General features: G+C 41.9%; 1 protein-coding gene across 1 annotated transcript in view; it reads right to left on the reverse strand.

Annotated features, from left to right (window-relative positions):
* nlk2 (nemo-like kinase, type 2) overlaps positions 1-10,460 on the reverse strand; it is a 22,837-nt gene extending 12,377 nt beyond the window's left edge. Inside the window, exons 1-2 of the mRNA XM_047035305.1 lie at positions 8,780-10,460; positions 359-488 (exon numbers count right to left, since the gene is read on the reverse strand). Coding sequence (XP_046891261.1) covers positions 359-488; positions 8,780-9,243 — 594 coding nt within the window. The 5' untranslated portion in view covers positions 9,244-10,460. The remainder of the gene's footprint in view (positions 1-358; positions 489-8,779) is intronic.
* Between the last annotated feature and the right edge of the window lie 4,600 nt (positions 10,461-15,060).

The following is a 15,060-nucleotide window of genomic DNA, read 5'->3' on the forward strand; positions in this document are numbered from 1 at the left end:
TGCTGGAATCAACATTTAGGATGACAAAGACAGACTCAAGGGCTGCCAGTGAACCTGAATCCCGTGCAGCCGTTATGCTGTTGAGCTGTATGACATACACAGTTATAGGATCAAATATGTGGTTAGTCACACCATGCTGTTACCAAGGGGGCTTTACCGTTAAGACCGAAACTGTCAATAAATTATTATTCGATGATATGATGCAGCTGCGTCTTACTTTCATCTTAACCGAGCAGACAGTTGGCCAAAACCAAGCAGATTTCTGAATTATAATGTGCTTAGCTGAGGTGAAAAGAAGCACTGGCACTCAGGCTCCAGGACTGGAGAAAAGGATAACAAACTGTTTTGTCCTACTCACGTTATCATGTTTAAAAAAACAGAGCATCTTCAGCTCGCGGAAGACCCTCTTGCATGAGACAAGGTTCTGGAAGACGTTGGGCATCTTTTTGAGGGCGACTCGCTTTCCATCCCTAGGGTCGGTGACTGACCTGCAGGATGGGAGGGAAGGAGCAGAACATGAGTAAGGCTGAATGAGTCGATGCACTTTTGCCGCTTGAGCAAACACAGAACAGCTGAGACTACGAAAGGGCTTGTCAGGTCACTGTGCTGTCAACAAGGCTTTCAGGGTGCTACACCAACACAGTCATGACTCTGGAAACGGGTGGCTAAACTGGCACAAGTAATCACTGATATTGAGTGGTTTTCACCAGAAACTGAGAGATCATGTACTTTGTAGCATGTGTTGGCCTATGCAATACGTAGAAGAAATGGATACCAGCGGTGAATGCCAGAATCCCTACACCTCGTCACTGTTTGTTAAGCTGTTACTGCAAATATGTTGATTTGGTGGTTTAGTTAGTCTCCAAAAGTGATGTGAAAATCAACCAAATGTGCAGTGTAAGGGAGACATTTTTTTTTAAACTTATGTGCATAGATGCTATCATGTAAACAAATATATAGAATTTTGATAACCTAGTTTCCTCACTCCAATTTAGTACTCATTAGTAGAGACATATTCTCCTGAGCTATGTTGTCCTCAAAATTATGAAGAGCTTGAACGATACAATATCTAAAACAAACTAGGCAAGGGGCTGCTTTACTAGCTGCAGGCTTATGAAGCAGCGGCACACAAAAGGCAGCCTGCGCCTTTGAAATGGATGCCTGAGAGGACAGAAGCAGCACTGTTTGGCACTGAGAGCTAGTTAGCAGTTTCCCCTGCCCCTTTCCTTTCCGTAATTAACCCACTAAGCCAGGCCTACTCACCCACCCTCCACACACTCTCCTAGAGATCAGAGTGAGAGCCCTGCACCTTTCACAATCCCAGACTAGCTCCTCAAACTGCACTAGCTGGACAAATTGAATTTTTAGGGTGGTGTGCGTCTCTCTCTCTCTCTCACTCTCTGTCTCTCTCTCTCTTTCAAGGCTCCTACCTCTGTTCACCCTGTGCAGGAATGCGGTTAAATTAGAACAGGCAGGAATTAGACCGTGCTTGCATAATGAATCAAAGCCCCTTAGATATGGCAGCTCAAAGAAGGGAGGAGAGGGTGGGGGGTAGCCTTTTATTTTAGCACACACAACTACTCATCAAATGTTCATTGAGAAACATTCACTTGCTGTCAACAGCCACACCTGCAGCAACTGCAGAAAGCAAGACAATTAGATAACTTATTAAACATAACATACTCTACACGGACAGACACAACCACAGATATACCTTCTGTTTCAACCTCTCCCATAACATCAGTTAGTGGAAAACTTTCAGTTGGGGAACTTGTGGAACCAACTACAAAAACAGTAAGGTGCACCTTTTTGTGTCCGGAAGATGGGAGGAGGGTGATCCCTGACACATCCGTGCAGTATTTCGGTGTATGGCAGATTGACATGTTGAACGTTGAGCAGATCTGAGCAGAGTTGTGGCTATTTCCAAAACCCTCAACAGATTTGGGTCAATGACCTAATTATACTGAAATTAAAAAGTACTATTTATGTCATTAATATATATATATATATATATATATGAGAAAGTATGGTGGTGTGTGCTGCTTTCTATACCAAGAGCAACTTTAGCCTCCAATCTCTGTGTGTGTGTCTATCGACCCCCCCACCTCCAAACACATACAGACATTTTGGTGTCAGTTAGATAGTGATAAAATAAGGCCCAAGTTGGCAGTTAGCTAGAGCTGCAAAATAAAATATAAATAGAATATATAATAATCTGCAGGGAAAAAATAAATATTAACAATAGTGTGTGTGAGAGTTCACACTGCTTGTATATCTCTCCGGGGAGGTTTGAATATTTTGGAGCAATAAAGAAGACCAAAGGTGCAACTTGGAAGAAAAGATCAGCTGATGCACTACAATACTTGTCGGACAAAACTTGCCAACAAAGACCATTTTTGAAGAGAGCATGCCAGTAACGTAATAAGAGGCAACAATAATACTTTTTCTGTGGAGAAGTGGATGGTTGAGGATAATTATTGCCGAACTGCCAGCCACCGGTAATAGCAAAGGCCATAAATAGGACATCTGTCACACTCGCCACAGTCTCAAGGTTTGTGACTAGTACTGTGTCTGTGACTAGTACTGTGTCTGTGACTAGTACTGCTTCAGCCACACCAAATAATGGGATTGATGATTACCTACATCTAAAAGGATGACATCAGATAATGCTCTACAGAAATAATCGGTATCTTTTAAGATTAAGCACTTCTTTGTACACCCAGCCAATGGGATGTCCCTCTCCTGCTGAGTTACCGGGCAGACTTGTTCTGCAGGTGGATCCAGTTCATGGCCGGGTTGGTTTGTGCAGGATTTTAAGTTTTACAAGGACATTTACAGCTAAGGTCAGGGTAGGAGCGCCAAAAAACAATAAAACTCTGAGGCTGAGTGTGAACAATTTAACCAACTACACTTTTCGCTTGCTGATTTAACACTGGGATAACAGAAACAAGGGATGCCTCTATCTGTTGTCATCACAAATAGATTCTTGCAATGTATTTGTATTATTTATTGTACTCTTTTGGGACCTTGTAAGATCCCCACTCCTCAGCACCAGTTTCTTTTAGCGCATTTTTCGGCAATGCTTCCATCTGGTTTTTGTTGATATTTGGACAGTCTGCTTTCTTCTCTATAATATGTTCCATTTTCACACATTCAGCCAAGCTGACACGCAATTTTAACATTTGGCTCTAATCACCTGACACTTCAATCCCATGTTCTTTTGTATCTTACTACACACCTTGTGCCTCTATCGCCTTCCTTCTCTGGCCTCTGACAGACAGGAGCTTTCTAGGAAATAATGGGCCCCATTAGCAGCACTGCCCTGCCATGGAGAAGTGTAAAATTCTGCCTGCAGTGGGTGTGAGGGAGCATGCATGTGGGGAGATAGTACAAGGTACTGCATGGGGATACGTGTGTGTGTGTGTATGTGTATTAGACAATTAATGAGTTTGTGGGGTAGAAAGTGAGAATGTTTGCTACACGTAATCAGAATGTATTTGTTTTTTGTATGCAATCACTCTCTACCAAGTGCCCCAGGGTTGAGCCTTCTACTGTAATTAGGAGGGGCGGGGGTTAGACACTGACTGGGTTAATGAGCGGTAGAGGGCAAGCCCTCCCTGGGGAAACAACATGTGTCATTAAGCTAGAGCATACTGGCTCTCTCCACCTCGGTGCCCTGCACCATCCAAGGTAAATCTCCTCAAATAGGATGAGGCAAGGAGGCCAGATGGCAGCAGCTACTATGGTCTGAGGAGGGTTGTTCAGAGACAATAAGAACATGAGCCTGGGCTGTATGGGGCTTGAGTATTAGGAAAAGTAACAGCAAAAGACCTCAAGGTGAAACTGAAGTAGAGGTAGTAAAACAAAACCGTCTAAACTATGAAATGAATTATCCTGGTGATGACAAAAAGAGGGAAAGATTAGGCTACATCCGCTGCTGCTGACTCGAGCCATGAGGAACCGTTTCAGCGCAGATCTGAGTCAGCAGAACATGGCCAAGGGGGCAGGGACACACACAGAGGCGCGCTAATCCGCAACTCGGCCCACCAGAGAAAGTACCCACGTCATAGAGTTGACTCCCTGGCTCTCTGAAGACCAGGCGTTTATCTGACATCAACCAGTGAGTGCATAGAGAGGGTGCAGGAAGCAAGCAGAGAAAGGTGTCAACCCCAGATAGGCTACCAAATCCCAGGCAGCATGAACACACCCAAGTCTCAACAGTCTTTCTGAAAAAGTACCCCCTCTGACAGCTATTTAAGAATCTTGTTAGACTAGAGAATAGGAGTTCACTGTGGAATATTCTAACACAATAGAAAATTCCCCAGCATTTTCATTCAATAAGACAACATAAGAAGAAGTGAAAGTAGCCAAAACTGGGTGTTTGGGGCAAACACATGAGCATGTAGAATTATTTTGTGGGATACAGTACTGTTGTTGCAGTAATGACACATCTTTAGCCATTTCTCTGACAAGAGACTCAATAAAGCACAGACACACGGCAGCTGGAGGTTCTGCTGAGCGCGCCAGAAAACGTTTTCATCTTGTTTGCAAACTCCCTTCTGACAGCAAAAAGAAGACACGCGCAAGGGTAGCAGCAGACAGCTTGGTTGGAGAGCTTTGGTAATTGAGACATGGGGCCTCTCTCTCTTCTCTCTTCTGCTCCCCTCTCTCACTTCCTGTTACCCTTCAGTCTCAAAGTCTCAAAAATCGATGGCTTTATCTGACATCTCCAACATTTCCTCACAGGATGCTAGAATCTATTGAGACCCCCCCCCCGCCCCCCCCCCCCCCCCCCCCTCTCTCTCTCTCTCACCCCCACTCTCTCTGTCTCCATCTACAAAGCTGGAGTTGGATGTGTTCCTTCCTTGCCATGGCAGTTGGGCTGACTATTAAGAGCCCCTGTTTGAAACACATTGAGAGCTGATGCCTCATGGACATTCCTGGAGCCTCTCCACTGAAGACTCTGAGTGGCAACCAAATACTGAGTCACGCCAGCTGGTCGCACGCAGCGCTAGCTGCTGGCAACACTTTGATATGCATAAGCAGTGTCATAGGACTGAATCACATGCTAAAGCGGGTTCACTTTTCCAAAACACGTGGACCAGAGTGACAGGTCTGGGAAATGATAGAAACAAAGTGGAAATGTTATCGAGGAACGGTGGAACATTGCTTGGAACAGCGAACTTGGTATTTTGTTGTACATTTTCTACATTTTACTCTGTTCATTATGTTTACTGTATGCACCTATTCACCAAAGTAAATTCCTTGTTTGTGACCACTTACTTGGTGATTAAACACTATTCTGATTCTGATATGGGTGAGCGAGTGACTTCCTCTTTGTGCATTCCCCTCACGAACCAAAGGACTTGACAACTCAAGACCTTTTGTCTATCCTCTCTCCTTCAAACACCTTGTGGTGATCTCTAAAGCATTCTCCCTATTGATGCTCAAAATCAAGAAAACCGGAGAGGGCTAAAAATACATGTGAGGAATGTCCTGGAAATGACTAGTGCTGGACCTTTAAATCCAGAGACCATCTCTGGCACACAGTGTTTATAATTAACAGGCTCATTTTCGCAGGTTGAGTGAAACACTGCGTCACACATTCACTGCTCCTATAGCAGAGACAAAAGACTCCCACTCTGACTGACATTTTCACAGCCAGATTGAGGCTACGTTAGCTTTGAGACTCAACAGATATTACATTTTAATCCAAGGCTGTCAGGAATGATCCGGAACTCCCAATTCAAAGTTGGAAAATACACCATCCATACAGTAACATGCATAAAATAAATAAATGACTTACATTTTCCATCTGGACGATGGAGACTTTGCACCACCTAGTCCCACCCATGCCAGTTTGCTCGCTGGAAACAACATTCCAGTGAACATTGGCCTCTGGAATTGTTTCTGTAACGCTGGTCTGATTGTAAACATGCATGCCCCATTGTTTTAGATGGGAATGCTATAAAAAAATATGCATATTGCATTTGCTCCATTTATGGTAAGGACTGTTTGATGTATTCTAAGTATTCAATGTCAGTGGGAACATTTTAAATGCATACATAGGAGTGACTGTGACCTTTTGGGGGATGAAAACAAAAGTGTATGAGCTAGTTGTTAATTTAAAAGAGTAAAAATAATCAATTTAACATTTATTTCAGATAGACAAGAACAGCTGACACAAAGAGTTGTTCAGAGAGAGCCGTCAGCTCCAGGTGACTAAAGGGTTAACCGGGCACCTATGACAGTTGGTCAGGTATTCCTCTCAGCCCATGCGTCTGCCAACTGCAGGCCTCTTAAGAGCTCCTTCTGACTGCTACGGCTGCTGTAAAAAGCCTAGACTGTCTGCAAGCCTTTTAAGCTGTGGGTCCTAAAAGGCTGAGGCAGTCTGCACATTCATAATAGGTCCAAAACAACAAAGACATCACTATGAATGAGCCATTTTTACATTTTGTCATTTAGCAGATGCTCTTATCCAGAGTGACTTACAATAAGTACAGGGACATTCTCCCGAGGCAAGTAGGCTGAAGTGCCTTGCCCAAGGACACAACATCATTTCGCACGGCCGGAAATCGAACCAACAACCTTCTGATTAATAGCTTAACTCCCTAACCGCTCAGCCATCTGACCCCCAATAAAAGAAAAAAAAGACCCTGGCAAGACGCTGGCTATCTTGACATAAATGGAGCATTTTCTGGCCAATATGGAACATTATAGTGTGCACAAATAAAGTATTTTAGTGCACACATTCAGGGCTGTGTCTTAGCATGTCGGGATCATGTAGGTGTCATAGGTCACCCTCGGCAAGGCATTTCATTTGTGTTGCCCCTGGTGCCAAACGCAGTTGGAAGACACACTTTAACATAGTCATTAAACTTTATCTAGCTTGGTTATAAATGTTATGACAAGGAAAAAGTTACCACTGTGTTCACACAGGTGTGAAGCTGGGACCGCCGTAACAGTGACTGGGTGAATAACTACAGCCCGTTCCTTGGCATTACCCACATTCGTACTACTAGTCCTACTTTGGATAAAAGTTCAATAGATATAAAATGTAAACGTTAATAACAAGTCAGCGTACTTGTAAGTGGGACCTGACGGACAGTTAATTTAGTTTAAAAAAAAAATTATTTCTCACAAAGCCTTGGAGCACACTAAAAATGAACATGAGTGATAGGCCTTTGGTATAGCTAGCCTCTGTTAATCTAAAGTATAGAGTCTGTTTAGTTAGGAGGGCTGAGAAAAGAGAAAAACTAGTCTCATTGCTGTAACTTAGAAAGCTAATAAGCTATAAAATAACATCACCCAGACTCCCACACTTACAACAAGCAACCTCCTATGTCTTGACTAGTCAAAACACAAGTGAAGTCTATGTGCTTACCATAATCCAATTTTATCAAGAATACAAATACAACCTTCCACCCCTCGTGCACAAGCACAGACACACACACATCGACACACAAACAGACACAAAGAGACAAAAGACCCTGGAGGCAAGATAAGTTAAGAGAGGTAGGTACATTTTACTTAAGACGCCAAATTCCACCTGGGCTCTAAGCTGGTGAGCACATGACAAGCACTCCATGCAAGGGAAAAGCCAATTTACTTCACGTTCCACGGCTGCGCGCATCAGTGAGCACTTACCACGCCAGAGTGCTTTTTCTGAGCAGTGCTGCTTAGCTGTCAAGCAGTGGACCCGAGACACCAATGCTAGTTTTCTCCCTGATTTGGACAACCTTCCAGTTAACTTATAACCAAGTGAGGATTGTGTGAAAGTCATAAAAGCTTTCGTGTATTAGTCAAACTAAACAGACACACTACCTTTGAGTGTCAACACAACACCAGCATATTTTTACCCTCAATATTCATGAATATTTCTTACAAAATGATCAGTGTGTTGGCCTGTCACTTCTTTAATTTGACCAACAATCTGAAATTGTACAACTGCAACCTAATTGCAGCTTAATACATTTGCTACATATGGCTCTACAACCTCAAGCACACCAATGTACAAATTCTGCCTCGTCCATGTGTGACGATTAAAAGTTGTCCACCTATAGTCTCCTTACACCCATATTTATATATTTGGTTTTGGGGGACTTATTCTAGACAAATTGCTGTTTCTCTTACTTTACTGGTCAAACTATGATAAACTGTATTACAATTCCTAATAATGATGTGAAAGCAAAGAGAACAGTACGCTTAGGCTTTTAAAGGGGGAAGGTTGGCGGGGGTGAATATCTGAGCTTCTCAAGAACTTGGTGCCTCCAGCATGGGTCTATAAATACTCAGGCGGTCAGTGGAGCAGATTAAACGCAGACAACAGGAAGGGGTTTTGAAGAAAGGTCAAGCTGTGATGACAGTGGCAGTGAGACTGGTAACTAGCTGACAGCAGGAAAGGGAGGGGTGATGGGCTGACCATCCTGGCTGATGGTGTCCACATGAAATAGGGCAGACATTTATATTTAGTGCCACACACTGCAATACAAAATTGGAAATGGGAATACAAAGCTTTGTGAACATTCAGTAACAAACGATATATGCAAACTAGCTTTGTAATCTTGGACAGACCCCTCCAACTTGTATAAATACAGGCAGATACATTTCGTGGTCAGCTACATTTAGCGTATACAAACGTATACAAGTTGGGTTTAGGAAACAAAATGCATGGACCAAATGGCTCCGTTATTGCTATAGTTGTACTATAGCCTATAGCACTATAGCCTACACTCCTGATTCAGTAGCTTCACTGAGGAAAACAACATTTGAAACTTACCAGACCACCCCGAAAGCTCCATATCCAATGGGTCTATCCGGCTCAATATCCAATTGCTGGGGTAAGTGGTGAGGGTGTTGGTGATGGTGGTGGTGAGCTTTGACAGCTGCTGCTTGAACTTGGGCAGGTGCCGCAGCTGCTGCTGGACCAGGGGCTTGACCAGGGGCTGGCGAGGGGAAGTATGGCTGTTGCTGGCTCGGGTTCAGCATTACCGCCGCAGCAGCGGCCGCCGCTGCAGCTGCGGCTGTGGAAGCGTGTTGTTGGACTGGGTGGACAGCGGCAGCGGAGCCAGGGTGCTGCAAGTGATGCTGGCCCGAGTGGTGATGGTGGTGGAGGTGGGGCGGTGGGAGATGCGGTAATTGGTGATGATGGTGCGGATGATGGGCACCGACTGCTGATGCGCCGCCGTTATATGCAGACATCATTTTAGCGGCATTGGTAGCCGTTGTACCGCACAGAGCCATTCACTCAATAAGAACCAAAAAGAAATATACAAGTGGATAACAGTGTGTCGTTAAAATGATGCTACTAGTAAACAGGCCTCAAGATAACTACAAAATATCTGGGCAGGTGGATTACAACTAGTCGCCTAATTTCGCCGGTGCCTAAAATCAAAACAAAAAGTATTTAATGGGTTACAAATTAAACAAACATGTCTGTATGGCCTATTACAATTCTATGAGAGCAGCACTCACTCTCGCTTACGGCCTTATCGTTACGATCTGACCTACTTTCATTTTAATTGTCTTGTGCATACATCGTTACCAGCGAATATTGGTAGGCTATAATTAATAACCTGTGTAAAATGTAGTGCACCTGTTAAAATGATTAAATGAAAAATGCGACAGAAAAACCCGCACCCCCCACAATAAATAAATTATCCGCGGCCCTAGATCTCCCTCATGTTGGAAGTGGCTCTCCCCTTCCCACTGACGGAACTCGATCAATTTTCCCTCCTTTAAATGAAAAGGGAAAACGATCAAAAATCACATGGGAACTAGCACATTCATCTTTTAAATCTCAAGTTTGCCATATTGTCTGGTCCAGCACCGCTGTTGTTCCCACCGCCTGTGCTGCATTCAGTTTGCAGAAGTTAGAAGGCTTTCGGTCACGCTATTCCTGCTGGTCTGCCACTTGTTTCAGGCGTTAAAAGTAGCCATGCAAGACTTCAAATGTTACCGCATTGACTTCTTTTCCGATAATAGCCTATATGGCGAGCAGGCTAATAATCTCCGAGAACGTGTAGGCTAGTTAATGTAGACCCGTGCAAAACGAGGTGTGTGATTTGCCTTTTAATGCCGTCAACAACGTCTTTTACTTGCGTGCTGCTGTTTTGCATCAGATGTCACAATTCCTGCATTCCCCGGCGACAGAAATCCACATCATTTTGATATAATTAGCTATCTCCTTCCTGGAACGAGGAAAACAAATTATTCCAAGGGTAACCTAGTTTATAGTCAACTTATTTTCCCCATCGAATCCGGTATGTTCAGCGTGCTCCGCACTTTATCTCCTCAGGCAGCACAGACATCAATCCAATAAAGGTAAATACACTAAAAATCAAAACAAAAACACCCAAGAACTCCGTTTATTCAGAAATGTCGGCTGACTACCTCCAGCCGGATGGTGCTGCCAGGACCTCGGAAGAAACACGCACAGCCTTGGCTTCTTGGGTACCCAACTAGTCTGCTTGTGATGGCAGGTCTTAGCTCCAATCAAAATAGGAGTCTTACGTTTTTTAATGGCGTTAAGCCAATCAGTTGAATCCAAAGAGATATAGGGGTGTTACCATAACGTGCAACGTCAGAATCACTGGAAACTGTCACCATTGTGGAGCACGAACCCTGTGGAGGTCCCTCTGCACGTGAAAGGGAGGCTGAGCCAAAATGGAGGGCAAGAGATGTAGTTGCTTGAATAAATGTGGGTTGTTACTTAAAATGATTGGCATTTAACGTAGCCAATAGCATCCTAGGCTACGTCGCTACATGAAGATGAGGTTATGAAAAGGGCACGTGCTAGTTCAAGGCTGATACAATTGTATATTGTGGACTACCAGTTGTTTCATGGTCGCCTGTCATCATGGCAGTAAATCTTGTGTCTTGTGGTCCGAAGCATATGTTTCGACTCGGATTATTGTAAATTAGGCCAATACAATACTTTTATTGTCATACATATACATGTATTTTTTGGTGGTGGTGGTGGGGGGGGGGGGGGGGTTACCTGTATCTGTTAAAAAAAACAGACCATTCCTTGGCAGGCACTAGCCACTGTTAGAACTGGACACTACTGGTACTTGCTTATCTGCTGTACTTAGTATATGCACTGTTTAAATGAATACATACATTGCATAATTAACCTTACCTTATTGATAATAGCCTAATTAAAAGATTAATCAGGAGTTGAGATTTAGAAAAATCACCTGTGAGTTGCATTGAGTCATTTATTTATATTTATATTATTTATATTATTTGTCAACTGTTTAGCTTTGTCTGTCTCTAATGTATTACTATTGTATAATATAGTGTGATCAAAACCATGAATAATAGCCTCCATTGTTACTTGGCTTGATATTTGCATATATCTATATTCCTTACATATAATCAAAGAAACCAGATAGCACTGACACCTCTTTTTGCGGTAAACAAGTTTAAATGTTTCCTGCTGCTTGGCCACTCATGTTTAATGAAAAAGCAAATGTTGACCCAGACAGTAAAATAAATATGTACATGTTTCAGAATGTGCAAATAAATAAACCAGAAAACAAAACACTGGGTCCATGCAATTACAATGACTCAAAACAGAATATTACATTCTTCTTTCGATATATGAGATTAATATGAAATTAAACTATCTCTATCTGTCTCTATAAATCTAAGAGAGAGTGAGAAATATGAGATTGAGAGTGGATGAGAGAGACAGAGAAAATGAGAAAGAGAAATTCACTTTTTTCTTGTACCCTCCATCTTTGGGTGACAGATCTATTTTTGGAGGACAAGATGTCTGTTTTTAGTAGTTGTCGTCCCAGCAGTCTTCACAGGCAAGACTGGTCAAAATGATGGCAATATTTATTACACTGGAAAATAACAAGCTCCCCTGTGATGTGTTTATGCTCAAATCAATCATGGCAGCACACACTAAGTGAACTTCCATAACAACTGGATGAATAGTGGATCATTTTGTTGTCTCTATATTTACTCTTAACCGATTCTCAGTGGGGAGCAGCACATTCTGGCTATAAGCACAGTGACAAGTATTAATTAATCAGTAATGCATTTCACTGCTCAATCCTCATATGAGTGGAAAACAGCATGATACTGTAGCCTCACCGGCCACTGAATGTTTTATGGTAGGATGCCTTGCAATTCTTTTGATGTGCAAAAATATTGAGGCCATGCAGAACCAGTGGCCATGTTCATTTCTATTATGGATGCAAAATATAGAAAAACATTATTGTCCAAGGAACTGTTAACATGTAGAGCATGTTACATGTTTGGAATAAAAAACTTTGATGAGGAAGTTGCTTCAGAAACCAACATGGGAAAAAATATCTAATGGCTGCAAATAGAAAATTATTTAAAGAGACACCTGTGAAAGGAAGTGGTACAGAGAGATAAATTCAACTTCAAAGGATTAACATAAAAAATGCAGATTATGGCCATGAATAGTTTTCCATAATAATATCACAAGCTTATTTGACTAACAAATCACCCAGAGCCACTTTGTATATTGACAAGGGCATACCATGTTCCACAACCCAAAACATAAAAAGCAGTCCTTATTTCTAGTCCCAGATAAAGTAAACCAGTATTGCAATTACATAATGAAATGTAATATTTAAATGTAGATTCTATAATGTTTAATTATATGTACAGTATACTGCATGAACCAATCAAACTTGAATCAGTGGTATGTAAACTTTTGTGGGATATTTAGAGTAAATTAGGGTAATAGTAGATTACAAATGTATCAAAAATGTGTACAATAGTTATAGAATAGGATTTTTATTGGATGAAAATATCTGTGCAAAACTTGTGTCTTGCATCAGGTGCATTCAATGTACTGCTATTACTTGTTACTTACTAATGTAGGGTCACCAGAGTTATGTATAAGGAGGGGGCATGTGGTTAATTGGAAGCTCTAAGCTCTTTTTATGGACCACTGCTGGAGGTCAGTCAATACTGCATTGTCTTGACTTGTTTTGAATATTTCTGTTACTACTTTGACATCTTACCTTACTAGGTAGAGAACATTAATTCAATAACAAGTTACACAAAATATGCTATTTTAGGAGCAGGAAGTAAAGTTCATATTCAAAAGTCAGATTTTGAAAGAATATTGAGTAAGTTTGTCCCTTTATAGAGTATCTTACTGTATGTGTGCTTTTAAGATACTTTTTAGCACTCTCCTTCAAAGGCTGTTTCAGTTGGATGTTGCTGGTGTGAATGTTAAGGTTAAGGATTGTTTTCTCTTACATTTCTGTGCATTTTTTAAAAGTTAGTCCATGTTTAGGTTAAATTATCACAGATCAACAACAAATGCTCAAACTTCCAGGTGGGCTTTTTCATCAACTCTTATTTGTGGGATGGGCCACATTATCCTAGTAGTCTGTAAACAAAAGACTTAAACCCCAAGATCTTTCTGGTATAAATGAATAATGTTGCTATGCTGACTATGCTGTTAATTACTGACACAGGATGTGCTTGTGCTGATAGAGTGAAATATTAAGAGTGTAAAACCAGGCTTTTTGTACCATTACAGAACAGATTCCATTTCTTTAAGAAGTAACAGACAATGTAGAAAGTGTGTTAGGAGGATAGAAAATACAGGTAACTATTAGGCTACTTATTGTAGCTTTGGTCAGCTTGCTGTAAACAACCAGGCAGGAAGGAAACAATGCTTTTCATGACCTCTCAATAGGCATCTTATAATTACTGCCTTGGGGCTAATATCAACATCACAGTGTCTCCCCCGCAGTGTACCTTCAACAGGGTACACGACCCCTGCAATTGTAAAGAAGCATCGTAAATTTTGTTGAGAAATATTTTGAAAGCCACCTTTCTTAGAAGGCCACTTCTCTTTTAAGGGAATATCCAGTACAGTACATAGCCTACTGTAACACCCAGAGATGCCTTAAAACAACACCCTCTCACCATGTCAAATATGAGACATTTCAATCTTATGCCAGAGCTGGCATAAGGTACACTTTCCTAAATGTAAAACCAAGCTCTCTACATTTCAATATGTGGAAAAAATATAAATATAATGGAAAGGGGGGGGGGGGGGGGGGTTGGTTTGGAGTACAGAACAAGGCTCAAACAAAGGACTTGAATCAACAGCGGTCACAGGTGATAGTTGTAAAATATTTGTGTTCTTTTTCCCCAGCTTTGAAGTTCTGACCATTGTGTGTTCATGTCCTGCAGGCCACTCAGACCTGATTTATAGTACCTATTCATTGGAGACACTGAAATTACACTCCCTACCATTATTAGAGCTATAGAGTAGCAGAGTAGGAAGGTTAATAGAACCCAGTTAATTGTGGCCACTAAGATAATCTGTTGTGTGTGTTAACATAAGAAAGATGCAGATTAGTTTCTGTCGCACCCATCAATAAAGAATAATGAATAAGACAACCTAGATGTTCTACATAAAATAAATTCCCACAAAAATGTTATAACGTCTTGATACCACATTTACAAGTACATCACACTTCATCATCACAAAACCACATCCTATTGTGACATTGAACATTTGAATAGTTCAGATTAAGACACAATAACAGCAATGATCCCTGCATGACTGGAAGGGGAGGTTTCTGAGAACACACATTGGTTCCATCTGCCTCGAAGGCACTCATAAAACCACAATCCCACAATCCACCATTTCTATGAGGCCAGCCAATCACATGGCATAAAATGCCTTTAAAATGTCCTTTCCTCCCTCATAGTGACTAAGTGAGGCTGAGATGAGTTGTTGTAAAGACAGGGATGCTGGCTGACTACATGTCACAACCAGCTCCTGAGTACAACCATTCAAAAGGAGGAGCTTGGGTCTTCTAGCTCAACACAGGAACATACCAGCTCAGCTTCTGAAGGTCTATGGAGTCAGTCCCAGTTCTAATCTGAACTGGTCTTATCCTTAAAAAAAGTATTTAAGAGAGTTGGGGGGGTATAAAATATGAGCAGTCTGGCCAGTATCACAGAGCTTTCTGAGGATAGTCAGGTGGAACTTGAGCAAGACAGCACCAGTGGAAGTGACTCTGGTTTCGGGCAAGCTTCCCTAGA

This window comes from Hypomesus transpacificus, chromosome 15, assembly GCF_021917145.1.
Source record: "Hypomesus transpacificus isolate Combined female chromosome 15, fHypTra1, whole genome shotgun sequence".
Classification (NCBI taxonomy): domain Eukaryota; kingdom Metazoa; phylum Chordata; class Actinopteri; order Osmeriformes; family Osmeridae; genus Hypomesus; species Hypomesus transpacificus.